This window comes from Hyaena hyaena, unplaced genomic scaffold (genome assembly GCF_003009895.1).
Source record: "Hyaena hyaena isolate Hyena2069 unplaced genomic scaffold, ASM300989v1 scaffold_174, whole genome shotgun sequence".
Classification (NCBI taxonomy): Eukaryota; Metazoa; Chordata; class Mammalia; order Carnivora; family Hyaenidae; genus Hyaena; species Hyaena hyaena.
Genome location: NW_024080806.1, coordinates 1 through 27,882, shown reverse-complemented (window position 1 = coordinate 27,882; position 27,882 = coordinate 1). Strand labels below are relative to the sequence as shown.

At 62.6% G+C, this 27,882-nt stretch overlaps 1 protein-coding gene across 1 annotated transcript; it reads right to left on the bottom strand.

Annotated features, from left to right (window-relative positions):
- Window positions 1-661: 661 nt before the first annotated feature.
- Window positions 662-27,177, bottom strand: LOC120237190 (ATP-dependent 6-phosphofructokinase, platelet type). The gene is made up of 18 exons (XM_039240369.1): window positions 27,011-27,177; window positions 25,334-25,378; window positions 25,085-25,193; window positions 22,618-22,713; window positions 21,363-21,455; window positions 20,673-20,798; window positions 17,920-17,984; window positions 17,414-17,483; window positions 17,133-17,279; window positions 14,965-15,035; window positions 13,750-13,837; window positions 13,111-13,263; window positions 7,305-7,469; window positions 7,174-7,235; window positions 6,339-6,450; window positions 5,364-5,463; window positions 1,229-1,331; window positions 662-1,051 (listed from the first exon to the last, which is right to left on the bottom strand). The coding sequence occupies exons 1-18, from the start codon at window positions 27,121-27,123 to the stop codon at window positions 904-906; spliced, it is 1,866 nt and encodes a 621-aa protein (XP_039096300.1). The 5' UTR covers window positions 27,124-27,177; the 3' UTR covers window positions 662-903.
- Window positions 27,178-27,882: the final 705 nt, after the last annotated feature.

Genomic DNA, 27,882 nt, shown 5'->3' with positions numbered 1-27,882 from the left:
TTTCTGGGGGCCCTTTTTAAAACCGATGTGCCTTGATTTGTAAACCCCGTGTGGTCACAGCCAGGCCCCGTGGAAAAGTCTGGAACGGCCGGGTGACCCAGGGCGGCCTGGTAAGCCCTCCCCTCCTCCCACCGTCTCCCGTTGCTCACTGTACGTATTTCAGAGCCAGAGCGCGCTCGGTGCTGCTCCAGACGTCCTTCCTGCGGCCGGGTCCGGGGCCCGTCCCGTACGTCTCTAGATGACACAGCAGGCAGACGCTCTTCACTGAGCACAGATGGCAAGTGGCCGTGTTCCCTCCCTGTCCCCGCTGCCACGGGGTCCGAGTGTGGGCCCGCCACGTCAGCGCGCGGCTGGGAGTGAAGTCTGCTGGGTAAGCTTGCCTCGTTCTTAAGAGACAGTCCCGGTTTCTAGTCCTTATTCTGCACATGGAGTCACTTGAGTAGGACCTGTGTCATCTGTGCAGGGCCCCCTCCGCCCACCTGACAAGTCCCACCTCTGCCGTGGGTGAAAGCGGAATCTGTGTCGTCCTCAAGGACTTTGAACTCACACATGGCCTGGGTCACTGATCCCTGTAAAAATACTCTGTCAGTACCTGCCGAGAAAACCTTTATCCCGAGGATTTAAGTGCCTATATCTACAAAGCTCAGTCGAGGCCCGGGGCTGGAGTTTTAGCCGAACGTTTAATTCTGCTGGATACACGAGTTTCAAAGCGAGAGACAGAGTAGGAGACACAACACAGCAGACAGGTCGTGCTGGAGGCTGGGGGTCCGTGAGGGAGGGGACGGGAGGGGCTCTGTGACCGTGTCCACGTCGACAGAACTCACGTCAAGTGCCAATGAATAACTTAAGTGTCACAAAAACGGGCGGTAAACGGGACGCCGGCGGCGGCCGGCTAGCGCGGGTCTAGATGGCGGCCGGCTCCTCGTGGCCGCGGTGATGCACGGGTTCCAGCTGCCCGGGCTCCGACACCTCGTAGCTGGCCTTGTACTTGGCCAGGATCTTCATGAGGGGCCGCAGCTTCAGCCACCACTGCTCCTTGGGGATCCGGTGCCTGTGGACGGGGTAGGGGGCCGTGAGGACGGGACGACGGAGCAGGCCCTTGTTCCCTGCCCTTCCCGCGTCGTGTCTGAGTGACTCGTGAGAACGCGTCACTGGCCTCGACCCCGGCAGTGGTGCTCTGTCCATCCCTCTACAGGCAGTGAGGCTACACGCGGTTTTATTTACTTACTCGAAGTCCGTTTCCTGCTTCAGCTGTGCCACAGGTTGGAAGAGCAGGTTCCTTTTGCTTATTCCCAGCACACAGATGGACTCCTCGGTCGTAAATCTTTTTCCTGCAGGACAGAGTGGTGTCGGAGCAAATGACATGTCACACGGAGCGCGGGACGGGAGGTTTGCTGCATGGGGGGCAGAGAACGGCCGGCTGGTGCCCCTCCTCGAGCAGGAGGCAAGGCCCCCATGCTCTCCGGCTTCTGACAGGTGGGACAAGTCCCGGGGGCCACGGCACACGACCTTGCCAGCGTGGGGGGAAGGCGTGGCCTCGTCTCGCACACTCACCCTGAGCGGGGCCACTGCTACCTGTGCTTAGCGATGCGCCCCCAGGACCCCGGGAAGGGGCGCTCCGATAGTTGGGGGGCATCTCCCTAAGTACTGGAAGCGGGACACTGGCCTCGGTGCAATGTCACGGGGAGCGTAGGCTCACGAGCGCATGCAGAGGCTGCAAGTTAAGGGGTGAGCACCCCTGCGGGAACTGGGAAGGGAAAACCCCAAACGAGGAACGTATGAAACACACTTTGTGGAAAGAACCAGAGCTAGAGCTGGTTCCTTGAAGACTAAAATTCCGTGGGATCTGTTTCAACCTGTTTCTGAAATCACACGTTATCGATGAACAGATCCAGTCAGCCTGGTCAGGAAACCGGGTGAGGACAGGCACCCACCCAAACCACCGGCGTCTGCGGTACAGGGGGTTACCAGCGCCACGGGCACCAGAAAATTTTTAGAAAACGGAGCTGCTCGGACAGTTTAAAGATCCCAGGAGTGGCTCTGTAAACACGGGAGACCGTGGTCCACCCTCCCTGCGAAGGCGGCAGGGGGCTTGAGGGAGGGGTCCCAGGGAGGTCGGCCAGCCCTCCAGAAAGGGCAAAGCTCCCATCTCCCTGATTTCCGCAGGGGACCCCCACCCCCAGGCCTCATATGATGACCTAGCAGGCCCACACACCAACCATGCCGGGGCAGGACCCCCATCTCCCTGATTCCCCAGGGACCCCCACCCCCAGACCTCCCATGACCACACAGAAGGCCCGCGCCCCAGCCCAGCGGGAACACCGCTGCAGGGAAAGGCCGTCAGGCGTGCTGTACGCCAGCCGGCGCGGGGCCAGTGGAGCGGGCTCCAGGAAGCAGGACGTCAGGTGCAGAAAATGCACGTGAGCCGCCAGCCAACGCGGAAGTCTATACAGCTACCCTGCTTTTACGAAAGACCTGCGTTGATACCTGTTTCCAAAAACTGAATGAAAACCAAAGATTTTCCCTTTTACAAAAAAAGGCAAAAAGCGCAATCAGCACTGAGCCTTGCCTTGCAGGGAGCAGGCCGGGGGGTGCGGGTGGGGGCCAAGATGCGCGCCACCCCGCGCCTTCCCGGGAACCGCACGTGCACCAGCCATGGGAGCCTTGAGCTGTGAGCCTCCAGGCTTCACCCGGATGTCTTTCATGCATGTCCTAAGTGGTCTTGGGGTCTAGAGAGGCTCACGGATTTTCCTGCACAAACTACTACTTCACTTTATGCCATTTTGGCTTATGAGATGGTCTCATTAGATACGGGAAACACAAAGTACCCTTTTGTGATCACAGAACACCTAATGAACATCAGTATCCTCACAAATCAGACACTTGGCAGAGACCAACAGCAAACGTTCAGTGCAGAGCGACCCCAGTTAGGTGACAGTAATGCTTGGTCAAGGGGCACTGCGTGCTCCCCGTTCTCACTGGGGCCAGCAGCCCCCATCACAGCAGCTCTCGCAGGTTTCTCTGGAGTGAAACCCACCCCAGAGTGTAAGCTTGTATGCACCTGGGAAGATGCCCGTGCGTGTGAAAAGCAGATCTACTAGTAATTACCAGAAATAAGAGTGTGTAGAATGTTACTGGTCACAAAGTAACTCCATTTACAACAACTGTATTTCTATAGGCCAGTGGTTTGTAAAAAAAAAAAAAAAAAAAAAGCCGTCTACAATGATGCTTTTTTTAAATATCAAGAAGTTGGGAATAAACTTAGCAAAAGATATGCAAGATCTTCATGCTTTAATAAGAGATAAGGGGCACCTGCGTGGCTCAGTCAGTTAAGCATCCAGCTTTGGCTCAAGTCATCTCATGGTCTGTGAGTTCAAGCCCCGCATCAGGCTCTGTGCTGACAGCTCAGAGCCTGGAGCCTGCTTAGGGTTCTGTCTCTCCCCCTCTCTTTGCCCCTCCCCTGCTCATGCTCTGTTTCTCAAAAACAAACGTTAAAAAAAAATTTTTTTAATGTCAATGCTTCCTCCAAATTCTTGATTAAATATACTTCTCTCAAAACATCCAATGGAGGGGCACCTGGGTGGCTCAGTCGGTTATGCAGCCGACCTCAGCTCAGGTCATGATCTCACGATTCAGAAGTTCGAGTCCCACGTCGGGCTCTGTGCTGACAGCTCAGAGCCTGGACCTGCTTCAGATTCTGTGTCTCCCTCTCTGTCTGCCCCTCCCCTGCTCATGATCTATCTCTGTCTCTCAAAAATAAACATTAAAACAAATTTTTTAATATCAATTCTTCCTCCAAATTCTTGGTTAAATGTAATTCTCTCAAGAAATACAGTGGAGTTTTGGTGGGCCCTGACAATCCGATTCTGTTTCTGCGCCAGCTCAAAAGGCCAAGAATGGCTAAACAGTGGAAGGAGGTCCAGGTAGAAGGGCCTTGCCTTCCCGGCTCTCTGTAATCATTCAGAAACCCCAGTAGCCCACAGATGGTCCCGGTAAGTTTACACACTGCCGGCTGTGCTGGAGACTAGACGTTTCTCAGATGGCACCCAGGCAAGCGAGTCTCCACATGAACATGAACTCAGACCTCACACTCCCAACAACTCAGGTGGATCGAACAGTTAACATAAAAGGATGCTTTAAGGAAAACAGAGCTCAAGTCATAAAGGAAAAAGCAAACTGGCTACATAAAGATTAGGAGCACTTCGTTAAGAGATACCATGCACTCAGACAGATGGGAAGCCTCGCGTGAAATCCCAACCTGCAACACCCAATCGACAGAATATTAGATAGAAGAATTTCCTATCATCTAAAGTAGAACAAGTTTCTATAAAATAACCCAAATGGTGTTAACTCTATAATATAACAAAAGTGTAAAACACACGAACGAGGTAAACATTACGAAACAATAGAAAAACACGCAAAATGCTGGAAGAGCCCATGGAACAGCAAGACCCTGAAATTAACACAAGGGAACCTGGCATTTTCTTCATCGCTTTTGAAGGTCACCTCAAAGCCACAGCGACACTGCCCGGTACCCACATCACAGCACGAGTCCGAAAGTCACGGGGAACTCATACACGGTGCAGGTGAGCCAGCCTGTGGTTGGTGAGCACGTCTACACTGCTGGGCCCATGCGCGTCAGCAGGACCCGGGGGTGGGGGCCGGGCCGGTGGGCTCCAGCACTGAACCCCAGACACGCACATGCCCACAAGGTGGGCACGTGCAAACCCTAACGTGGCATCAGTGGGCCACGCCATCTGTGGGCTTCCGTCCACTAAACTATGCCAGCCCCTGCGGGTTTGCAGGGTGGCGGACTGCGGGGACGCGGGAGAGTGGGCCGCAGTCCTGAGGCTCCCCCTGGTGGGAGGAGTGGACGTGCGGGAAGCAGGACACGCTCAGGCTCCAAAGGCGCCAGCGGCCCAGGCACCTGCCAGTTCCTGGTTTTCTCCAAAAGGAATGCGCACGAATGAATCCCAAGTCTGAGGTGTGCCAAGTGCAAGCCAGACCCGAGTCGGAGACACAGGGAAGGGGAGGTGCTCAGTCTCGTAACGGAGCCACTCTGCCCATCACAGGGACTCCACGAAGCCACCCAAGCACCTCCCGTCACTCCCAAGAGGAGAAAGCACGTATTCGAGTACTCCCCACCGCAACCTTGACGTCGCGAAACCGTTCTGTCGTGTGCAGCTCAAGGCGGAACCGAAGCAAAGCAGGAGAGGCGCCCACCTCCCCCGCCCAGGATTCCGTGCCCAGCGCCCGGTACGCGCCCACCTCCCCGGCATGGGGTTCTGTGCCCTCCCCCATGCCCACATCTGGTAGGCACCCACCTCCCCTGGCGCAGGGTCCCCGCCCCCCATGCCCAGTACCTTTCCCCTGAGCCTCCTTCAGCTTCGTGCTGATCCACTGCATGGCTCTGGCGGAGATCTTGGTTCCAAAGTTTCTATCAAATGGTGAAGGCGCACCACCCTGTCGGTCAGAGTCACAGGAAATGTCACACAACAGTGCCCTCCTGGCTGTTTTTAAAGACGCAGAGTTAACGAGTATTTAGCAAAACTCACTTTGTATTTTTAGGAGACTCAAATCTATATAAGCAGGGGTTTTGGGGGTTTCTGTTTTGTTTTTGCAAGTCTTTGTCTCCTTGCATGTAGCAGGGCCCTGTGGCCGGAGCCCAGCCTGTGAGGCCAGCGGCAGGTGCTTGCCCCACCCAGCCGGGGCTGGGCAGCTCGCGGCTTCATTAGTTCAGAGTCCTCCATCAGGATTCCGTGACCCACTCCGTGGGCCGGTGGCATCCACGAAAATACACAGGTGCACACCACGTCCTCACGCAAGTTGAGGAACCTGATGGGCCCTCTGGAAGATGAGTGGACCCGAAGTTAAAACCCCTGAGATACCGGAGGGTGCCGGTGGAGTGGCCGCTTCAGGACCAGAACAGGTGCCGCCCTTGATCCACGCGCTCCTCGGCTTTGACCTCTGGGGCGCGCCTGCAAATCAGAGCCTCCCAGGACTCCTGCAGAGCACTCTGACCTTGCGCAAACCTCCAGCATCGCGTGTCTGATCTGTACACTTAGGTTTGAAGGCCCCATGTTGATGAAGCACTGAACTTGGCTGTGTGAGCGTTGATAGTTTCCTTACGATGCCCGTCTCCCCGTGCACAGAATTCCTAAAGCTGCTGGGAGTTACCACAGCTTTTAAACGGAACGTCACTTAGGGAAGGAAACGCCGTGATGAAACCACCTAAGGAGCACACGTTTTCCCCCCACAGCTAAAACAAGGCTCGAACACAGGGCTTCCCAGGCAGGGGCTGCAAGTTGGTCGCATGTCTGCGTGTGTGGCGGCCCCACCTGCTGCATGTGGCCCAGAACGTTCTTCCTGCAGTCGAACACGCCCTTGCCCTCCTCGGAGTAGAGCTGGTAGATGAAGTCCGTGGTGTAGTGCTCGCTGCAACTCTCGTTCCTGCAGGGGCGTGGGGGAGGGGGTGCTCAGGGCATGGCGGGCGAGGGGGCGAGGATGGGGCGTGCTCAGGCCTGGGCAGGGGAGGGGCGAGGGTGGGGTGTGCTCAGGGCACGGCAGGGGAGTGGGGTGAGGGGGGGCGTTCGGGGCACAGTGGGGGAGGGGGGGAGGGGGGGCATTGAGGCTATGGCAGGTGAAGGGGATGAGGGTGGGGGGTGCTTAGGGCAGAGTGGGGGAGGGGTGCAAGGAGGGTGTGAGGGGGGTGTGAGGGGCGGGGAGGGGTCAAGGGTGGAGTGCTTAGGGCAGGGCGGGGGAGGGGTGTGAGGGAGATGTGAGGGGGGTGCTCAGAGCGGAGATGGGTGAGGGTGGGGGCACTCAGGGCATGGCGGGGGAGAGGTTGTCCCAGGGTGCAGTGGGGGGTGTGGTCCGTGCTCAGGACACAGTGGGGCAGACGGACCCCCCCGCACATCGTGCGCCCTTCTTCAAGGAGGCCAGGCAGATCATAAAAAAAGCAAAGCAGACTACAAAGCAAAAGTGACTTTTTAAAAAGTGCCCATCAGTGACTTAGGCGCACGCGGTTTCTAACACAACGTGCAGCGACTCCTGCGTTTCTTCAGGGTCGAGTGAGGACCCGGGCAGACGCTGGACTGCCCCCGAGCGTTTAGACCCCGAGCCCGGACGGCTCTGAGAAGCCAGGGCTCGGTGAGCGAGGAGGGGGCGCCCTACCTGAGCACAAGGCCCCTCTGAATGGTGGTCTTCATCTTCTCGGTCAGGTGCTCCACGTTGGCCTAGGGAAGAGCGTGCCGTCAGTCAGGCACCCACCCCGTCACCCCCGGGGGACCCGGGCCTGGACGCACCTGCAGGTCTCGGATATTGAAGGGCTCTTCGAAGATGTAGGCGGCGTCGGCCCCCGCGGCGAGGCCCCCCATGTTGGCCAGGTAGCCGCAGTAGCCTCCCATGGTCTCGATGATGAACACGCGGCGCTTGGTCCCGCTGGCCGACTGCTTGATGCGGTCACACGTCTGGCCACAGAGAGGGACACGGGTCACTCCACCCCAGGCCCTGCCGCGCTGGCGTGGTCCCTGCGTCCTGACACCGCCCGCCATGGGGAGGGGTGCCCAGGGCCAGTTCACTCCTGCTGCCCCCGCGGCCCCGCAGGACGTGGGCGCTGGCAGATTTTATGGGCTCAGTGGGAATTTCCGTTCGGTGGGCTCCTTCAGAGAAGCTCCCCGTGACATTTGGGTTTTGGGCATCAGTCTCTCCGTGACCAGCACATCGCATGAGCGCACCTATGCTCCTAGCGGACAGCAGCTCCCGGACAGAGGTCCTCAGAACCCCTCCAGACGCTCCTCGGCCTGGGGGTCTCCTACAGAAATCAGCTGCGGGCCCTCCTCACACACAGCCTGAGCGCCCTCTCCGCCTCCTTGCCGCTGCCCCACCGGCCCAGACCACCACGCCCGCTCCGCGGACCACAGCGCCCCTCCCCGGCCCGCCGAGGACAAGCACTCGGGTCCAGTGCTCGCCTGGCTGGGCCCCAAAGCAGCACCTTGGAGTACAGGTCAGAGCCCCTCTCCGGGCTCCCCGGGCCGGCCCTGCTGCCGGGGGAGGACCGCGGCCCCCAGGCCACCGCGGCCCAACCTGGCATCACCAGGTCTCGATCCAGCAGTTTCAGCCAGCACCTTCCCCCCCCACCACGTTCCTAAACCAGCACGGACGGCACCCCGCCCCCAGCTGGTGGTACACGCACGGGCCTCTCTGCCGTTTGTGGGGAGCAGGAGGAATCCAGGGGTGCTGATGCCCCCGGCCTGGCCCTGCTCACGGTGGGAACATCCCCTCCCAACCGCAGACCCCCTGCAGCGGCGCCTGGAAGATTCTCCGAGCCATCCCAGGGCAGACCCCACCGGCGTCAAAGCTTCACGTTTCTAACTGCTAACGTGTGGCCTCACTGGGCCTTCAAGAATGTGTCACGTGAGAAAATAAGGTGGAACTCGGTACAGTGAAGACACAGAGCCCGTGGAACTGGCCGTGGGGACGGGGTCTGGCCGGGCCCGAGAGCTGGGAGGTCCTCTCCAGGAAGTGGGGCGGGAGGACCAGACCAGGCAGGGGCGGGGCGGGGCGGGGCGGGGCGGGGCCCACCCAGCGCAGAGCCCTGGTGAAGCCTCGCAGCACTGTGAGCACCGCAAAGGTGCGACGCCTGGAGCCTCCCGCGCCCCGTGGCCGGGGCTACGTGGGGTCTGTCCGAGGCCCTGCTGCACACGAGAGGAAGCAGGAAGAGAACCCAACGAGGTCACGTGTGGGGCCCACGGGAGCCACCGCCTGAGAATGAGGCCGTGGCCCTGCCCAGAAGCAGGATGACCTCACCTCCCGACAGCAAATTCGGGGAGACGATGAGGAGGACGCCAAGGTGCACATGTCACGAGCTCAAGGCTGGGGCGCAGCGCGCTCCGGACCGAGGCGCAGGGAAAGCCTCCCCGGCCCTCGCGGTGCTGCAGCTCTGAAGCACAGCCGGGACGCCAGCTGCCGTCTTCCCAGGGCCTCCGGCGGCTGCAGGGCTTTGCACGGCGAGCTCAGGAGCCCAGGCGACGTGACCCTCGAGGAGGCGCCCACCCTGGGCCACTGCCCACGGCAGCCCGCGGCTGGGCCAGAGGCCCTCGGGTCCGGCACGGAGCACACAGACCAGGCGGGGCCAGCGCAGGGCCCGCCGGACCCTCAAGCACGGGAGACCCTCCCCAGACAGCCACGGGCGGGGGGTTCCAGGCCGTGGCCATGCCCCGCTGACCCCCAGAGCGCTCAGCCTCACGGTCCCCTAACCCCCGCGTGCACGCCCTCCCTGGGACACCACGTCCGGGCCCCGCTGTCCACCTGAGTGGGGCCATAAGCCCACGAAGCAGCAGGGCCTCCTGTCCTGGGCCTGCAGGGGGGCGGGGGGCTCCTCCCCGGACCTGGATCCGGCCGAGCGGCGGCGTTGCCGGGGCCCCTCACCTCCACCAGGACATTGAGGCCAGTGTCAGCGCCCAGGCTGACGTCTGAGCCCGGGACGTTGCAGCTACTGCTGGCGGGCACGATGCACACGGGGACGCAGAGCTCCGGGCGGCCTTCACGCTCCTGGGCGAACAGGAGCGAGCTCTGGAAAGCCTGCAGCCGGGGCGCGGGCGGTCAGCGGGGCGGCCCCGGCACCTCCCCGCCGGCCGCCAGGTCAGGGGTGTGGCGGCTCTGCGGCCTCCGCGGGGTGAGCTGCGGGAGCAGGCCCCCCGGGTGTGGGGTGCAGGGCGGGGCCTCCCAGAGGAGGGACGCAGGCAGGTGGGCAGCAGAGCAGGGCCCGCTCGTTAGTGGAGGGCGAGCAGCCAGTCCTTTCTTGGCACCTCCAGGCGGCGAGGGAACCCAGTCGGGAGGGGACTTAATTCAGGGCCACGCCGCCTGGCAGCTTTGTGCAGGGAGCAGGGGTGCGGGGCCCTGGCAGCGAGGCCTCAAAGACGACCCAGGTCCCAGGTGCGGAAGGACGGCCAGCAGCGGGAGGGCTCAGGCGCGCCTCTGCCGTCCCCAGGCCCTTCCGCCGGACACACACGGGGGCTGGGCCCCAGCGCTGCTCTGGACCCCAAGGTGGAAACGTGTGCCTCTGATGCCAAAAGGGGGAGCTGTTCCCAGGCACACGGGCGGAGGTTTGCGGTCTCTGCCCCGGAGTGTTAATCGGAGTGGTTGTTAGTGGACACGGGCCCCCGACCACGTCCCTGAGCCCGCAGGCCCCTGAGCACCGGGCACTCGGGCAGGCCCTCCGCGGGCGAACAGAGCCCGTGCGGTCTTCCGCTCTCCCTTCCGGAGATGCCCGTGCACCTGCTGCAGGCACGTGCGGGGGAGGGGCCCACACCCCGGAGAGGCCTCGGGGCCCCCTAGGGCGGCTGTGGCCCGAGGACGTGTGGATGTGGGCCCGTGGCAGGTTAGTCCAGGGAGCAGCCAGGGGGAAGGTGAGGGGGTCACTCACCTGCCTCCAGGCCCCTCCCCTCCACCCCATCAGCCCGGCCCCTGGCCCCACACGGACCTGCCTCGTGGCCCCCGGTCCACCCCAGACCACGTAAGTCACCCAGAGCATCAGGGCGTGCGTGCGGTGCCAGCTCGGGCAGGGGTCACCAGGGGCGCACGGAGCCACGGGGAGAGGCCCTGAGGCCAGAGAGCTGTCGGCAGTAATGAATCTGACGGCCATAATGCCAGAACCTTCTGTGTTCTAATTCCTGTTGCTCCTCTTGTTCCTTCGTCCCAAGAACAGGAAGGGACGCACCAGGGACAGGGACCAGCCTGCTGGGAAAGCACGCACCACTGGGGACAGACCTCTCGCCCGAGGTCCTGGGGACAGTGACAAGGGCTTCTGCGCAGGACACATCTTACAGCACAGCGCCGCTAACCCGGCCTGGGGGCCCGGAGCCGTCCCCACACGGAGAAGGACACCGCTAACCCGGCCTGGGGGCCCGGAGAAAAGTAAATTCTGGGGGCAAATCATCCCGCAGCCACCTTCTCAGCATCTGAGGCCACGTGGTATCAGCCACCCTGAGCTGTGGCTCTGCTGACGCAGGACTGAGCGGCAGCCCCCACCCCTGCTCAGAGGTGCTGTGACCACAGAGTGCACAGTCTGCCAGCACAGGGACAAAACAGCCAAAGGACACGAGCGTCACAGTAAGACCCCCTCTGGGACCCCCACAGCCTGACAGCCCCCCCCAAGGCCTCTGGGACCCCCCACAACCAGCTGTGACGACGGGACCTGGCCCTGGGCACGGCCGTCATCCCCTGGATGTCCCCAGGTGGCCTGTCCAGGAAAGAGGTGTCCCGAGTGCAGAGGACGAACCCAGAGCTCACTCTAGTCCTCGGTCCCCGCGGGCTTCCTGGACCCTCCGAGGCAGGTCAGGAGGGACGTGGGGCGCCTGTGACTCGGCCCCTCGGCCCGTTTCCAGCCCAAACCCAAACCTCCTAGAGGCCACGCCACTTCCGCGGGCTCTCACGACCACAGCCAGCAAGAAGACAAGCGCCGCGCACACGCCGCGCCCGGACCTGGGGCCTGCGGCTTCAGGACACGCGGCACAGGACGGGACTGGGCGTCCCGGGGCACCCTGCTCGCTGCCGTCACAAGCCCAGCCCAGCACCGCGGTGCCATTGAGGCCACCCGTGGGCCCGTGCTCCCACGCAGGCGCACACCTGCTCGCCTGGCTCCGCCCGGACCGCAAGCTGCCGACTGCCGCGGGTTACCTGGCCTTGAGCAAGTCCACCAAGACCAAACCTAAACCAGCATCCTGCAAACTCCTGACCCCCCAAGGGAGCAAGGGGGTAACTGGAGCCCCCTCTGAATTCTGGTTTTCAGGTTTTCACAGCATGCGAGCACCAAGTCTCCGTAACCCGGAAACAGTTTCTTGCAGCAGAGGGAGCCTGGACGGGTGAGTGAGAGACTTGGTGCCTCAAAGTGCACAGCAAATGTCATGAGGAGGTACACGCCACCCGGGGCCCGGACCTGCAGGGGACACTTCCGGAGTCCCCACCCCCACGCGCCCCGGAGAGGGGCTCCTGTCGACCGTTATCCTGCTGCTGTCACTGAGCGTAAGCAGACGCAGACTCCAGCCAAGGCGGGGAAAGAGCAGGGCAACAACGGTGAAGGTCACGGCAGCGACCCTTCAGTGCACAGGACGAAGCCTGATCAGGAGCCGAATCAGGTCACAGCAGCAAAGCAGGGTGGCGTGAGCGACGGCCCAGCGACAGGTTAGTGGTGCAAACAAGGCCTCCAGCGCGGGGACACCGGACACACAGGCAGGGCTTTTTAGTAAAGAAACCACATGAGGTTTAAGCTCAGGAAAGAAAACGAGAACGTAAGTGCTAAGCGTTACTTACTACGTCAGTTCTGTTTTAAAAGCGTTTCTTTTATCTACCGGCACTAGAGACAAATGTCTGCTACCATGGGTTTAAGAAAAGAAAAAATCCTAGAAAAACATTCGTGGGACGGACGCCTCACAAGGAAAATAAAGACTTGAGAATTTGCTGGAAAGTTTTAGAGGCCAGATGAAAAAGAAGAAACGCGTTCTGTTTGTTACTTGCTTTAACTCCCACGCCATTTCCCAAGCGTGATTTACAAATACGGTAACATGGGTGTTCTGCCCTGGGACTCCCTTTTGGCAGATAAACGAACGGAGCACCCGTGTTTTTTTCCAGATGGGATTTAACGTGGCCAGGTGACCACGGGGAGAATGGCTGTAGCCAGAAGCAGAACGGACATCCTGGCGGGTTCGGGTGGTGAATAAAATTACATCATCCGGAGCTCGGCTCCGTCCTCAAACATCCACGCAGGCCATCGGACCCAGGGTCTGTCACTTACGTCACGGCAGCGAGGCAAATTTGGCCCAAACAAACTAGCGTTAATGATGCTCCATGTCACAAAACCGTAACCCTCAAGGACTCGAGCACCAGAGCTCCGTGTCACTGGGTGCCGTGGTCCTGGCCGCGGCACAGAAAACAAGGTGGTAAAAAACTCGGTGGGTTAGTCAGGCCACACCGCCTGACCTAAGAACAGCCGCTGTTGCTCCGGAACACACCCAGGTCCGGCTCTGGTCTCTAGTGCGCTGGCAGATAAAAGCGGGCCAGGCGCCCTCGGGTTAGCGTCCGCGGCACCTGCTGTGCTGGCCACACACTTACGTCGGTGATGGTGTTCAGGGCCGTGTCCGCGCCGATGCTGAAATCGGAGCCCGGCACGTTGTTGGACACCGTGGCGGGGACCATGACCATGGGGACACACAGCTCCTCGTACTTGTCCCGGGCGGCTGACAGTTCCAGCAGCCCCAGGTAGGCCTGGCGGGTGGCGTGCAGGAGGCGGGAGGTGGGAGGGGAGCAGAGGGGCCGTTAAAAACACGAGAAGGCGTTAGCGTCACTGGGACCGACAGTCCTGAGTGCCAGGGAGCCGCTGGCAACGGCCTCGTTAGGTGAGGCCTCACATTTTCTTTAAGGCAAACGGAAAGGTTATCGTGGGACCCGTCTTGCCGGGAATAAAATAAAATGTGGTCCGACACGTGATCAGAACTACGACGGCCACGTGACTGCCCTGCTCTCTGGGATTCGAGAGGCACCATCGTTTCTGCAGAGCCGGGATGCGTGACACACACCAATGGGGGGGGGGCAGCTCTTGCTCCCCGATGCAGCTGTGTCGCGGGCGCTGGGGAAGCGTCCCACGGCAGCACCACCAGTACCCAGTGGCCGCAGGGCCCGGGGGCCCCCACCCCCCACCCCGCAGACCAGGGGCCCCGTCGAGCCCGCAGGTGCACAGCGACGAGGACGTACCTCGAAGCCACCGATGATGAGCAGCGCGTTGATGCTGTGGGTCCGTATCTGCCCAGCGATCTCCTCCAGGTACTTCCCAGGCAGCGTCCTGCAAACGGCGCGTCCGGGCGTGAGGACAGACAGACCCCGCGCAGCGGACGGCACCCGCCAGCACCCTCCACCCCTGCTCCGCGGGCCGAGCCCCGCAGCACCGCGAGCCGGGCTGCGGCTGGACGGCAGAGCCGGGAAGTCAACCTCCGGGGAGCGTTGTTTAAAAAAAAAAATGGGAAGAAACGCTCAGTGTCCGGTAGTTTGGCGTCATCAGAAAACACCACCACAAAAGCGGGTGAAAATTCACGGTGATTGCTTGAACAGAAGCTTCCTGTTTCCACGTCCCACACACACAGCTCCCCCGACCTGATCTCGACCCACACCCAGGCGCCCACACCCGCTGGTCTCCTGTTCTACCACCTGTTTCCAGCGACGCGCCCACGCGTGTCCACCCCACGGCCCCTCTTCCCCTTGTTCCCACCTTGCGAGGCGTTCACGCTTTCAGGACCCTTACAGGAGCTCTCGGGGCAGACCCGCGTGGTGTCGGCCACTGGGTCCCCGTGTCTGGAGCAGAGCCGCCAACGAGCCCGCAGCTCAGCCCAGAGCAACGCCTGGGGCACGAGGGGCAGACACGCGTGGGTGTCGCAGGGGCCGGGAGGGGCCCGGGAGGGCGGCGCCGCTTCCAAACGGAACTTTGCCGCCAGATGGCTCGACGGACAGCGCGGCTCCAGGGAAGGAGCGAGCTTGTGAGCCAGGCCAGCGGCGGGGCGTGGGGGGCGCCCGACACGCTGCGTGGAGGCACCATGGGGGTGCTGCTCCCAAGTCATTCTGTGGGCTCCCCAGAACGTGACCTGGGTCCCTCGTGGGGTCAGCGGGGGCATGGATTCCTTCACGGGGAAGTAAAAGCAGCAGCTTCTGGAGCGTCAGTTGAGCGTCTAACGCTCGATTTCGGCTCAGCTCACGATCCCAGGGTCGTGGGATCGAGCCCCGTGTTGGGGTCTGTGCCGCGCATTGGGATCCTCCATCTCCCTCCCTCTGCCCCTCCTCCGCTCACCCTCTCTCTCAAAATAAATAAGCTTAAACACAAAACAAAACAAAACCCAGCATCTTCCGCACCAGCTGCTCACGTAGAATGTGAGTTCTCTTCTCCCCAAGAGCAGGTCAGGGTCCAGATGGAGAAATTACCGTTTGGTCCCAAGGATGGAGCCTCCCTGGCCGGTCCAGCCTCCGACATCCGCCCAGCCGATCTCCTTTATCTGACGTGCAAACACAGAGTCAGGCGGCAGGAGGGACGGGGGGTGGGGGGGGGGGCTTGGCTTTGAGGCCGGCTCCCCCGTCTGTGTGGCCAGCGAGCCACGCATCCCGAAGCGCCCCCAGACCCTCGGAAGCTGCTCTCTTCATGATGCTGAGCGAGTCACGCGGGTCCTGGGGTGAACCTGGAACCCAGGACCCCAGGGCCCTGCCTCCCACCACGTGCCCCCGGCCACACACACCGGAGCCACACTCTGCGGGCCACACACCACCAACAGGAACTAAAGAGAAATGGATATTGTTGTTTTTCTTAATTGACGTAAGATTAAAAGAAAGCTTCTTTTAAAGAGGCTGTCTTCTTCCCATTGGATACTCTTTCCCTCTTTGTCAAAGATTAGTTGGCCGTACATTTGTGGGTCCAGTTCTGAGTTCTCCATTCTATTCCATTGGTCTATGCATCTGTTTTTGTGCCAATACCACACTGTCTTGATGATGACAGCTTTGGAGTAGAGGCTAAAGTCTGGGATGGTGATGCCTCCCATTGTGGGGGGCACATGTACCCCAATGTTCACAGCAGCACTCTCAATAATACCCAGATCATGGAAGGAGCCTAAGTGTCCATCAACGGACGAATGGATCAAGAAGATGTGGTTTATCTATACCATGGAATACTCCATGGCAATGAGAAAGAGTGAAATCTGGCCACGTGTAGCAACATGGATGGACCTTGAGGGTGTTATGCTGAGCGAAATAAGTCAGGCAGAGAAGGACAGATATCATATGTTTGCACGTATAGGAGGATTAGGAGGAACTTAACGGAGGACCAAGGGGGAGAAGAAGGGGGAAATGGTGGGGGAGAGGGAGGGAGGCAAACCACGAGAGACTCTTGAATGCTGAGAACAAACTGAGGGCTGATGGGGGTGGGGGGGGAGGGGGAGGGGGGAGATGGGCATGGAGGGGGGCACTCGTGGGGATGAGCACTGGGTGTTACATGGAAACCAACTTGACAATAAGCCATTTAAGAAAAAGAAAAAAAGAAAAGAAAAGAAAGCTTCTTTAAATAAAAACCGGAAGACGTCTGAGGATCCCAGCTGAGGCCGCGGTGTGTGCGCACGGTCCCCTGGGCCAGCCGCCCCTGCGTCCTAGGAGTGAACCCCAGTCTAGCCCGCCTCCTTAAAACCCAGCGCCACAGCTGTGCGCCCCCAGCCGCCCCCCCCAGGGCGTCCAGTGGGCATGCGCCCCACGTGACCGCAACACGCGGCCGGTCCTGACCGCTTGCCACTCAGGCCAGAAACGGAGTCATTCCTGCCCCTTCTCTCTACCTGGGTGTGCGTTCCGGGGTTCAGCCTATGGGCCCCCCGGTCGAAGTGCACCAGGGGCTCAGACGGCTCACCCAGCGCACTGCCAGATGGGAAGGACCCCCGCGTCCCCCGGCGTCCCCACAGCCCAGCGTCCCCAACCCCCCCCCGCGTCAGCACCTCCCCCCGCGTCAGCACCCCCCCCGCGTCCCCACCCCGGCTGCGGCCGCGTCCTCCGTCGTTGGTCTGGGCTCCCTTCCAGATCGAGGCTTTGCCTCGTCCACCAGCTGGATTCCCAGCGGGAGAACTTAGCGCCGTTACTGCTAAGAAACGGGGGGATCAGATTCCGCCCGCGGGACACGCTGGCTCACGGGGGGCCGGCAGCCTCACCCGCTATCTGAGCTCCTGGGTCGTGTGACCTCCGCCAAGTGAGGAAAATGGGGCTAATATGTCAGCCTCGCTGCGAGATTTAAATGGGTGGCGTGCAGATCCCATGGGATCGGGGAGCGCATACAGTAAGCACTCAGGAAGCGTCTACTCCCTCTATCGAGGTTCTGTTCGGGTGCCTGCTGGGCCTGAGCGGGCGGCCAGCCGCGTCCCCCACACCCACGGCCTCAGGCCAGCGTCCGCAGGCCCCAGGGCGTCACTGCCAACCCTCCCGGGAAGACCGGGCAGTGCGTTCTCGCGAGCGACACGCAACCTCAGGCGTGTGCCCCGGTCAGCAGCTGTGCGCACACGACGGAGCCCAGGGCTCAAGCCTCGGGAGGCAGGTCCCCAGTCCCCACGGTGCCCCCGGGGACTCACCTGGCCTTTGGCGAAGCCCTCGAAGCCGTCGTACACAGCAAACATCTTGTGTCCGTTGGCGATGCCCACGCGCACGGCCGAACGCACGGCCGCGTTCATCCCGGCGGCGGGGGCACCCACGTTTATGACTGCCACGTTACAGTTGCTCTGCAAGACAGCGGAGGGCTCGGTGTCCCCACTGCATGCAGGGGACACGGCGGGCACGCAGGCGGGGAGCCCAGGACGCCAGGGTCCGCGGGGGACACGGGAGCCTCCCAGGAGCGACGCGCGCCATCACCCACCTTCGGGATCTGTTCATCCGGGAACTTGATGGCGAGCTGCTTGTAGGTGTTCAGGTTGGTCTCGAAGCTCCTGGAAGGAGAGGCCGCCGTGGGGCCCAGGGCCGGAATGGCGTGCAGGGCGCGAGGGGCTGGCTGGGGCACGGCTGGGGCCAGAGCGCACCACTGCGGGGCGGGGCTCTCGGGCCGGCGGGCAGCCCTGGGTTACCCCGCACCCCCAGCCCCTGGCGTTTCTAGTTACATAGGCCGCGTGCTGTGTTCCGCGGCTCAGGGACCAGGCCTTTCACACACTCAGGCTTCTTTCCTGAGACGCCAGCCACACGCCAGCCTCCGTCCTGACCTCGCCGGGCTCTTGACCACCCCAGCCGCCCGCGGACAGCAGCCTGCCTCCCCTCCCAGCCGGCGGGCAGCAGGCACGCTGCCGGGCCGGCTCAGCTCGCTCTCGGCTGGGAAGGGAGCACCGCTGAGGAGCAAGGGCCCCGGGAAAGCAGCGTCCGCGGTAAAGTCACCTTCCACGGAGCCGCACGGCGTCCTTAAATCTCCTCTCGTCCATGGCCTTCTGCACGTCCTGGGTCTTCAGACAAGTCGGGAGAGAAGGAACGTGTCAAGGCTCAGACGCCGGGTCCTGGCCTCCCGGCCCTGCGTACCGTGCGACGTCCCAGGCGGGCAGCCCCAGGTCAGCGAGCCGCCTCGCCCCTGCCCGTCTGCCCGGCCTGGGCTGCTGTGCTAAGTGGTGCCGGGGCCACAGATCCTGGGATCCCAGGGACACAGCGCGGCCAGCAGGACACGGCGCTCGCACACGGCATTCGGAGCAGCCCCCAGTTCGGGAGTGGGGTCGCCGGGGCGGGAGCGGAGGGCGGTGGCCCTGGGCAAAGCACTCTCACCGGCCTCTGCCCCTCTCAACCTGAGGATCGCAGGCAAGTTACACCGCTAACCTCGCATTCCATCACTGTTCCCTGAGAAAAACAGCCCAACTTCCAGCATCGTCTGGGTTATAGGAACACGCCCGACCCTCAGGAGAGGACCTGACAGCAGGTGCGCGCACGTGCAGCCGTGCACACAGCTGCACACACACGCGCGCGCGCACACACACAGCCGTGTATGCACACACGCAGCTATGAGCATATACAGGCAGCCGTGGCCACAGACACGCATTCAAGTGCACACACGCAGCCATGCACACACACGTACAGCTGTGCACACACACATGAATCCGAGCCCACACGCAACTGTGCACACACACGCACACACACAGCTTTGCATACACATGCAGCCATGCACATGCAGCCGTGCCCACACACATGTAGCCGTACACACACGCAGCTGTACACAGTCGTGCATGCCCATGCAGCCACGTGCACACACATGCAGCCATGCATGTGCACACACACATGTAGCCATGCACACATGTAACCATGCATACACACACAGCCATGCACACACACGCAGTTGTGAACACACATGCCACCATCCACACGCACATGTAGCTGGGCACACATGCACCTGTATGCACACTCATGTATCTGTGCACACACACAGCCATGCACACACATAGCTACACACACGTAGTCGTGCATGCAGACGCAGCTGTGCATGCACAGCCGTGCATACACGCAGCCATGCACACATACGCAGCCATGAGCACACACATGCTGTCGTGCACATGCACATACACACATGTAGCAGTACACACACGCTGTCATCCACACATGTAGCTGTGCACACACTCACATAGCCGTGTACACACACAGCCATGCACACACACGTAGCTGTACACACAGATATATTTGTGCATGCACACACAGCCATGCGCACACACAGTCGTGCATACATGCAGCCGTGCACACACACGCAGCCATGAACACACATGAATATGCAGCCATGCGCACACACACAGCTGTGCACACATACACAGCCCTGCGAATGCATAGTTATGCACACATATGCAGTCGCACGCACATACACACAGCCGTGCATGCACACAGTCATGTGCACACAAGTAGTTGTGCATGCAAACATAGCCATGCATGCACATGCAGCTGTCCATACACACATAGCTGTGTGCACAGTCATGCTCACACACACAGAGCCGTGCACACACATGTAGCTGTGCATACACACAGTTGTACACACACATGCAACCACGCACAGCCGTGCATATACGCAGTGCGCACACACGTAGCTATGCATGCACACATGCAGCCATGCGCACGCACGTAGCCATTCACCCACAGCTGTGCACATACACATGTAGCCGTGTGCACACAAATGTAGCTATGCACACATGCAGCTGCGCACACACGCAGCTGTGCACACAAAGCCATGCACACCTGTACCCACACAAACATGCACACCTGTAGCTGTGCAACTTGCACACACAGAAACATACAGCCATGCACACTTGCACACACAGAAACATGCACACACACACATTTATTCACTCCCAAAGGATTCTGGAAATTACGTTTCTAAGGGTACTTCAACAAGTCCCAGACTGAATTACTTCACCACCTCTCTGCACAGGTTATAAAGTACAAACGCTTCAGAGCCGCTGGAAAGGCCAAATAAAATGACAATCACGAACAGGCCTTGGAAAGTAAAAGACAGTGACAATGCCTGATGCGGCTCGCTGCCACCTCACCTAGCGCTCAGTTACCTGGGAAACCGCAGCCCGCGGTCTCCCGTCCAGAGCACCACCCCAGGGCCCGTGCACGCCAGGATGTCACCCCACGTGGCCATTCCAGTGCCACATTTCAAACCGGAGTGTCCTTGGGGACAGAGGGCAGGGGCGGCTGACACGGGAGAGGCTGTGCCCCGTCCACCTCGCCCCTGCGAAGCCCTCCCGGGTCCCTCACGGACCCGCGTCCCTACCCGTCTTGTCCTGTCGGCTCTGCACATGCTCCTTCCTCACAGCCTGAGCTCATCTCCGGGCAGGTTCTGCTACGAGCCGCACACACACGGACTCAGCCCTAGAGTCGCAGAGCCCCCGCCTCCCCCACGGCCAGTGTTCCGGGGGGCTCACCGTCCACACACAGGGCCCCCTGCGTCCCGGGGGAGCTCACCGTCCACACACAGGGCCCCCTGCGTCCCGGGGGAGCTCACCGTCCACACACAGGGCCCCCTGCGTCCCGGGGGAGCTCACCGTCCACACACAGGGCCCCCTGCGTCCCGGGGGAGCTGACCGTCCACACACAGGGCCCCCTGCGTCCCGGGGGAGCTGACCGTCCCCACACAGGGCCCCCTGCATCCTGGGGGAGCTCACCATCTGCACACACTCCACCAGCGGTAGGCGCACAGCCTGGTTCCCGCTCAGCGACACCACGCAGGCCGGGGTCTCCGGGGTGGCCTGGAGAAGGGCGACCACGGCCTCCACCCCCATGCGACTGGCCTGGAAGTGACAATCGTGAAGGTCAGAGACAAGGTCAAGGGTCCAGGCAGCATGCCCGCCAGCTGCGGGGAGGCACGACCGTGAGCGGACGCATCCACGAGCAGAGGCCTGGCCCACGTCCAGATGGCCCCGCGTGCCCCCGCCCCTCCCCCGCCCCCCTGGACCGGGTCCTGATGAGCTCCTTACGGTCCATCCTGTTACATTTAACCCCTGCCAGCGAGGTGATTCCGACCCGCCAGGAAAGGGCTGGCGGGGGACAGGGAGGGGGGTCAGAGGTGCAGAGAGCACCCAACACCAGCGTCTGTGAGTGTGGACTGACCTCCGCTGACCCTGGGGCCTGCATCTAGAAACCTGCACACGGCCCCCTCCCCTCAGCCCCCCGTGTTCAGGGACCCCAGCGTCCGGGTGACCGGGGCCCAGCGGGTCTCCCTCCAGAGCCCGGTCTGCGGGCAGGGACGCTCTTCACCGGGTGGCCACCAGGTGGCTCTGCTGAGCACCAGTCTTCAGGTAAAGGGTTCCTTCCCCCGCCCCCAGGGGGCGCCTCACACCTCCATCCTCACTCACCAAAATCCTGTCAAAGGCGGAGGGGGTCCCGCCTCTCTGTACGTGTCCCAGGATGGTCACCCGCGTGTCATACCCCAGCTGCGTGACCACGAGCTGCAGGGAACACAGCGACACAGACGTCATCTCTCCGTGCCGGGGCTGGGGGCTCAGGGGGCCTCTACTCACACCTACGTGGGGAACCTTCCAGTATCTACAGCTCGCTTCCCAGAGGTGAGCTGGGACTGGATTTTTTAAAAAGAACATTTTCGCTGTCAAGTAAAACATGTGTCTCCCCTGCCTGCAAATGAGCGTAACTAACGTGATTTTAAAAAGGACACATGGTCGCTAGTACCTTATGGAAACGTGACGTTTCCCCCGGCCACCGTAAGTCTGCGTGGCTGCACTTGAAAAGCACAACGTGGACGCCGTGGTCAGCCACGGAGTCGCCCTGGCCGGCCCCACGTGAGCGCTGCGGGGGGCGGGCCAGGCCAGCGTCCGCGCTCACCCCACTGACCTCTGACTGCTCGGTAAAAACAGCAGGGTGGGTTCTGTGGCACCGCGGCCCTTCCTGCTCTGATCCCACGATTCAATCTCAAGTTTGACCCAGTAGCGAAAGGGAAGTGCTTGATCTCATTACTTCTTGTGGACGCCGGCGGCAGCTTCCCAGACGCAGCTCCGGGCCTCTGCACGCGGCCGCACGGCGGGTCTGGGAAGGGACGCGAGGCACACGGGACGCCAGTTTGCAAAGGGGCTGACGTCCTCTGCCCTGAGGGACGGCTCCAACCAGAGCCCGCCTGCCCGTCTGTGCGTCTCCCCAGCGTCCTGTCTGCAACACGCGCCGTCGCCGGCCTGACTGGAGAGCCGGTCCCTCCCACCGCGGGTCACAGGCCAGCGCCCTCGGGCCAGCCCCGCCACGGCATGAATGCGACCCCAACATGGCAGACCTGTTTGCGAGAACACCGGGCCCGGCCCTTGTCGCTGGCGGGCGGCTGGCGCCCAGGCTGGGTCCCCACATCCCTGTCCCCACCCTGCGGCGTTTCAACCATCAGGGCGGCTCCTGGCCTCTGGGGACGTTGCAGATGGCACGCGGGAGCCGGGGAGTCTCCTGCCTGCCGGTGAGTCACGAGTCATCACGAACACAGACGTAAACGTCAGGAAGAACGAAAAGTGCGCTCACGAAGGGAACGCAGGGTTCCAGGTGCGGACCCCGCCCGCCGTGTTAAAGTCCGCCGCCTCCAGGTGGGCGCCCGAGCATCACGGAACCGGACACGCTCACCTCCTTGATTTGCTCAGAGGTAATCGGCTTATTCTGGGTATCGATGGCTCCTTCGGCCACAATGATGATGTTCAGCCTTTTCTTCCGGGCGCGGTTCTAGGAGACAGAACGGGTGTCATTCGAGGAGACACCCAGTCGGGTTTTAACGAGAGACGGACCTGGGGCCTTGGCCCCACACGCACTGGGGTGTTTGCAGCTAGAGCTTCACTACGTTGGCACGCGGTGTCTCTGACCCCCGCGGGCAGGGGAGGGCGCTCTGGGCGAGCGGGGGAGGGGCAGGGGGGCTACAGGTCCCCCCAGACGCAGGCAGCGTCCGGGCGGCCCCAGGCTGGGGCCGCGCTCCTTGGCCGTCCAGACCCAGAAGGCAGTAAGCTCAGCCATGGGCCCCAGTAGCGCGTCTATACCGCAAACCAGGCTTCCCGCTGCTCACTGTGAACCCGGTGGATTCCCATCACTGTGATGGGGGCAGATGGGGGCACGGAGAGCATGGAGGCGGGGGAGCCGCACCTGTGCAGGACACGCCAGCCTGGCACGAGCCCACACCCGCCGTCCCCACAGCCTCCGGGGGCGGGGGTCACCAGCGACGCCCTGAAACCAGTCAGCGAGTTCATGCTCTACCAAGCCCCAGGTTAAGACCCTCCCGTGGAGGCCGGGGGACGTGGCGCAGAGGGCGGTCCCTCGGCCGAGGGGGGGGGCTTCACAAGGACACGGGCTGTCGGTGCTGGCGTGGTTTCCTTCCTTCACTAGGTCCTGAGCACGCTCTACCTGGAGGAGCTCACGAGCGATCACGGCGTGTCCGTGAACACGGGACTGGCCACGCAGCCACACACCATCCACACTCACGTGGGAAGCTGAGCCTGAGCCCCGAACCGCGTCCAGCAGGCGCCCTGGGTCCCCGTGGGGACCCGTTTGCCCAAGAGTCTCCCCACCCCCCGGGTCACTAAGGAGCAGGAGCAATTTCCTTGCAGAAGGACCCGGGGCCGGGGCCCGAGCCCAGGACGTGCCTGGGAGCGGCCTCCCCGAGTTCACACCGAAGCAGCCAGGACCCTGGGGGCGCCATGTGCCACGCCCCCCGCGCCCGCCTGCCCACAGCCTGTGTGGGAAACGCTCGCCATGCCGCACGCACCACCCATGATTCACCACGGACAGAATGATGCCAAGCGTGTCCACACAAGCGAGATTGAACCGTCTTCCCCGAGTCGGCCGCCACCCAGCACGGGGGCCCCAGCACGTTCCTGTCCTCGTCCCAGCAGTGCGGTGTGCAAAGTCCGGAACCCAAGGACGTGTGCAGAGACCACACAGTTACAGACGGACACCCCCGCACGTGAGCGCCTCCACCCCGGAAGTGGCCTCGCCGCTGCCCTTCCGACCCTGCACGTGGCCCCAGAGCAGGCCTGCTGTCCTCGGCCCCGAGGCCAGAACGTGGCCTGCGAAGGCGTGGCCCTGGGCCAGGCAGGGAAAGGGAGGGGCGGCAGGCGGGGTGGGGTACGCCCCCGGGGGGATGGGCCACGGGAAGCACGGACTGCACATCTGCCACGCCGGCCACATATCGCCCCAGGCAACAGGCCTGAGGGGCTGCCTCCCACGTCCCCGGGGCAGAAGCCAGAAGCACCAGGTGTGTCAGGTCACCGGCCACGCCCGGACCCGGTGGCTTCACTGGTCCAAGCCAAGTCCCGTCTTCCCACGGGCAGGGCTCTTCCCGGCCAGGGCGCCGCGTCCGCCAGGCGTTTCTTACACCGTTTTTAGGTCAGCAGAGCATACGCGCTCCGTTGCTCAAACTCCTTTCTGGGAACCTGTCGCCTTGGAGGTGACGGCAACGTCTCACCGGGCACGTGTTCCCGGCGCACGTGGGGCCCAAGTGTTTGCGGAACACGACCATAAGCAGCCTTCGCCGTGCACTTATGTGACGTCCCCGCAGGGCAGCGGTGACACGGCAGGGAGTTCACCAGACGCGGGGCTCTGTCCCGAGCGCCGGCCTCCCGGGGGGACGAGTCCCACACCAGGAACGCACAGCGGGAGCCACAGCCGGCAGAGAAGGAGGGAGCAGCCGGGGTCTGGGTCACCGGACACATGCCCAGCGCCCAGCGCGGGGGGACCTCACGGCGGGGGGTGGCGGTGGGCCACGTGGCGCTGGCGGAACCGCAGCCGGGGCCCAGGCCTGGCCACACGGGCAGGCGGAGAAACAACAGAAGACCTCCCGGCCCGGCCTCGTTCATGGCCACGGCCTCCACTTAGGACTTTCCGTCAAAGGCCAGCGGCCGCGCGGGCAGAGCAACGTTCTGGGCGATTCTCGACCGCAGCCCTCGCGTCGGCGGGGAGCAGACGGGCCCGCGAGGAGCCGCCAGGCCCTATGCGCCAGGCCCGAGCTCGCCTCCGCCGCACACTTTCCGCCTGTCCCCGACTCGGTCCCAGCGGCGGTCAGCACGGGTGACAGCGCCACGGCCACGGGACACAGGACGCACCTTACCTCCGAGAGTTTGACGCACATGCTCTCCTGCCAGCCCTCCTCCGGGGGCGACTCCGGGAGGAACACCCAGTCCGCCCCGCAGGCCAAGGCGCTCACCAGGGCGAGGTACCTGCGCGGAGATTAAGCAGCGCCCACAGCTCAGAGACGCCCCCGGGCGCCCGGACCCGGGGCTGCGGGACCCCACGCGGACCGTCCCAAGGGGCCAGGCTGAGGGTCCTCGCCGTGCGCACGGCGCCCGCACATACGTACCCGCAGTGTCTCCCCATGACCTCAAGCACAAAGGTCCTCTGGTGGCTGGAAAAGAGAGGGGACGCCCGCTTACCACCCCGGGGACGCACGGGGCGTACTGTCCCCGCCGGTGAGGACAGCCTGCCTGGTGGGAGGGCGGGGACCCGAGCTCAGGGAGGGCCCAGGGTCTCCAGACGCCCCCGCGGCAGCCTCTCCAGCTCGCGCAAACGGCCTTGCGGACGATAGCGCGCGTGAGCCGCCCGCACAAGCACACGCACACTCCGCTCTGCCCACGCTGGGCCTCTCCAGGCAGTGTCTGCGCCTTCTCTGGTCCAGCGGGACCCGCGGCACCGCCCGGCACACGTGGATCGGGGCCAGCCCGCTGCACGCGCGCCGGGGGCTGCGGGGACCAGGGGGCCCTCCCGGGGACGCGGCCTCCTCAACTGGGACACAGTCAGAGGACACGGGGCCCGGCCCGACCCGCCTCCTGCTGTTCCCGCGGGAACCTGGGGCAGCACTTCACGCGATCCTATTCGTCTGCCCTCCAGTAACACACTTCTAATCCGCGTCCAGGTAAGCTTTCCAGGGTGAAAACCACTCACGGGAAGGTGCTTTTGCTCCGGATTCGGAAATTCAGGAACACGACCCATTGAGAACATCGGGGACCTTCCAGGGCCGGCACTGACGTCTACACCGCAGCACAGACACCCATCGGGGACCCTCCAGGGCTGGCACTGACGTCTACACAGCAGCACAGACACCCATCGGGGACCTTCCAGGGCCGGCACTGACGTCTACACTGCAGCACAGAACACCCATCGGGGACTTTCCAGGGTCAGCACTGACGTCTACACCGCAGCACAGAACACCCATCAGGGAACCTTCCAGGGCCGGCACTGACGTCTACACCGCAGCACAGACACCCATCGGGGACCTTCCAGGGCCGGCACTGATGTCTACACCGCAGCACAGAACACCCATCAGGGAACCTTCCAGGGCCGGCACTGACGTCTACACCGCAGCACAGACACCCATCGGGGACCTTCCAGGGCCGGCACTGATGTCTACACCGCAGCACAGAACACCCATCAGGGAACCTTCCAGGGCCGGCACTGACGTCTACACCGCAGCACAGACACCCATCGGGGACCTTCCAGGGCCGGCCCTGACGTCTACACCGCAGCACAGACAACCATCAGGGAACCTTCCAGGGCCGGCACTGATGTCTACACCGCAGCACAGACACCCATCGGGGACCTTCCAGGGCTGGCACTGATGTCTACACCGCAGCACAGACACCCATCGGGGACTTTCCAGGGTCAGCACTGATGTCTACACTGCAGCACAGAACACCCATTGGGGACTTTCCAGGGTCAGCACTGACGTCTACACCGCAGCACAGAACACCCATCAGGGAACCTTCCAGGGCCGTCACTGACGTCTACACCGCAGCACAGACACCCATCAGGGACCTTCCAGGGCCGGCACTGATGTCTACACCGCAGCACAGAACACCCATCAGGGAACCTTCCAGGGCCGGCACTGACGTCTACACCGCAGCACAGACACCCATCGGGGACCTTCCAGGGCCGGCCCTGACGTCTACACCGCAGCACAGACACCCATCGGGGAACCTTCCAGGGCCGGCACTGATGTCTACGCTGCGGCCACCGCAGCCTGCGCCCCCTCCCGGCTCACCTCTGGGCGGTGGTCATGATGGCGTCCACGACCTCGATGATGCGGTGCAGGGCCGAGTCGGTGCCAATGGTCATGTCGGTGCCGCAGAAGTCGTTGTCGATGGAGCCCACCATGCCCACGACGTTGAGGTAGGCGTGCTTCTGCACCTCCTCCCTGGCGATGTCGCCTGTGTGAACACAGACCGCACGCCCTCACTGGGAGTGCTGCGATCCCACGGGCCCACGGCCAGCGAGACGTGGGGTGTCTGGGAGATCCGCCAAGGTTCCCTGGTCTCCCGCGTGTCTGATCCCTGAACCACCCCAGTGTGCACGTGCCGGGGACAGCCCGCCTGCGGTCGGGTGGAGATGTCTCCCGCTGAGCACGTGGGCTTGGTGTGGAAAGGGAAGGGCGTGCCCTGCATCTGGGGAAAACCCGACCTCTCTCTGGCAGCGGCCTCTGGCACGTGTCCCTCCGTGTGAGGGGGTGTCCCACGCACATAACGGGGCACTTAGGGACGCTGTGTGGGCACAGGGAGCTCTCACTGGCATGGGGGGTGGTGCTAGGGACCCACTCCCCGATCTCGGGAGAGATTTGCCCAGGAGGGCGCAGCTGGGGACGTGGCAGTGCCCCTTCCCCCTGTGCCGCCACGGAGCCTGCGGGGGCCCAAGTACAGAGGACGCCAGGTGCCGTGGGACCCGAGCCAAACGCACGGCCAATGGCCAACCTCCCGGTGGACAGACTGCTCCCCACCAGCTTCGCAGCCGCCAAAAGGGGCTGTTCTGATGCCGCATCACAACTACACATCAGGACCCCCCCCCCAGACCCAGGCTGTGAGCACAGAGGGCTCTGGGGTCCTGCCTGCACGGCCTGGAAAGGGACAGGGGCCATGGCCC

Coding starts and splice junctions, on each gene's coding strand:
- LOC120237190 (XM_039240369.1), bottom strand. CDS start 27,123: ATGGTGGGCTCCATCGACAACGACTTCTGCGGCACCGACATGACCATT. Junction 13,264..13,749: donor TCATCATCGGTGGCTTCGAG/GTACGTCCTCGT, acceptor GCCACCCGCCAG/GCCTACCTGGGGCTGCTGGA. Junction 1,052..1,228: donor AAGCAGGAAACGGACTTCGA/GTAAGTAAATAA, acceptor CCCCGTCCACAG/GCACCGGATCCCCAAGGAGC.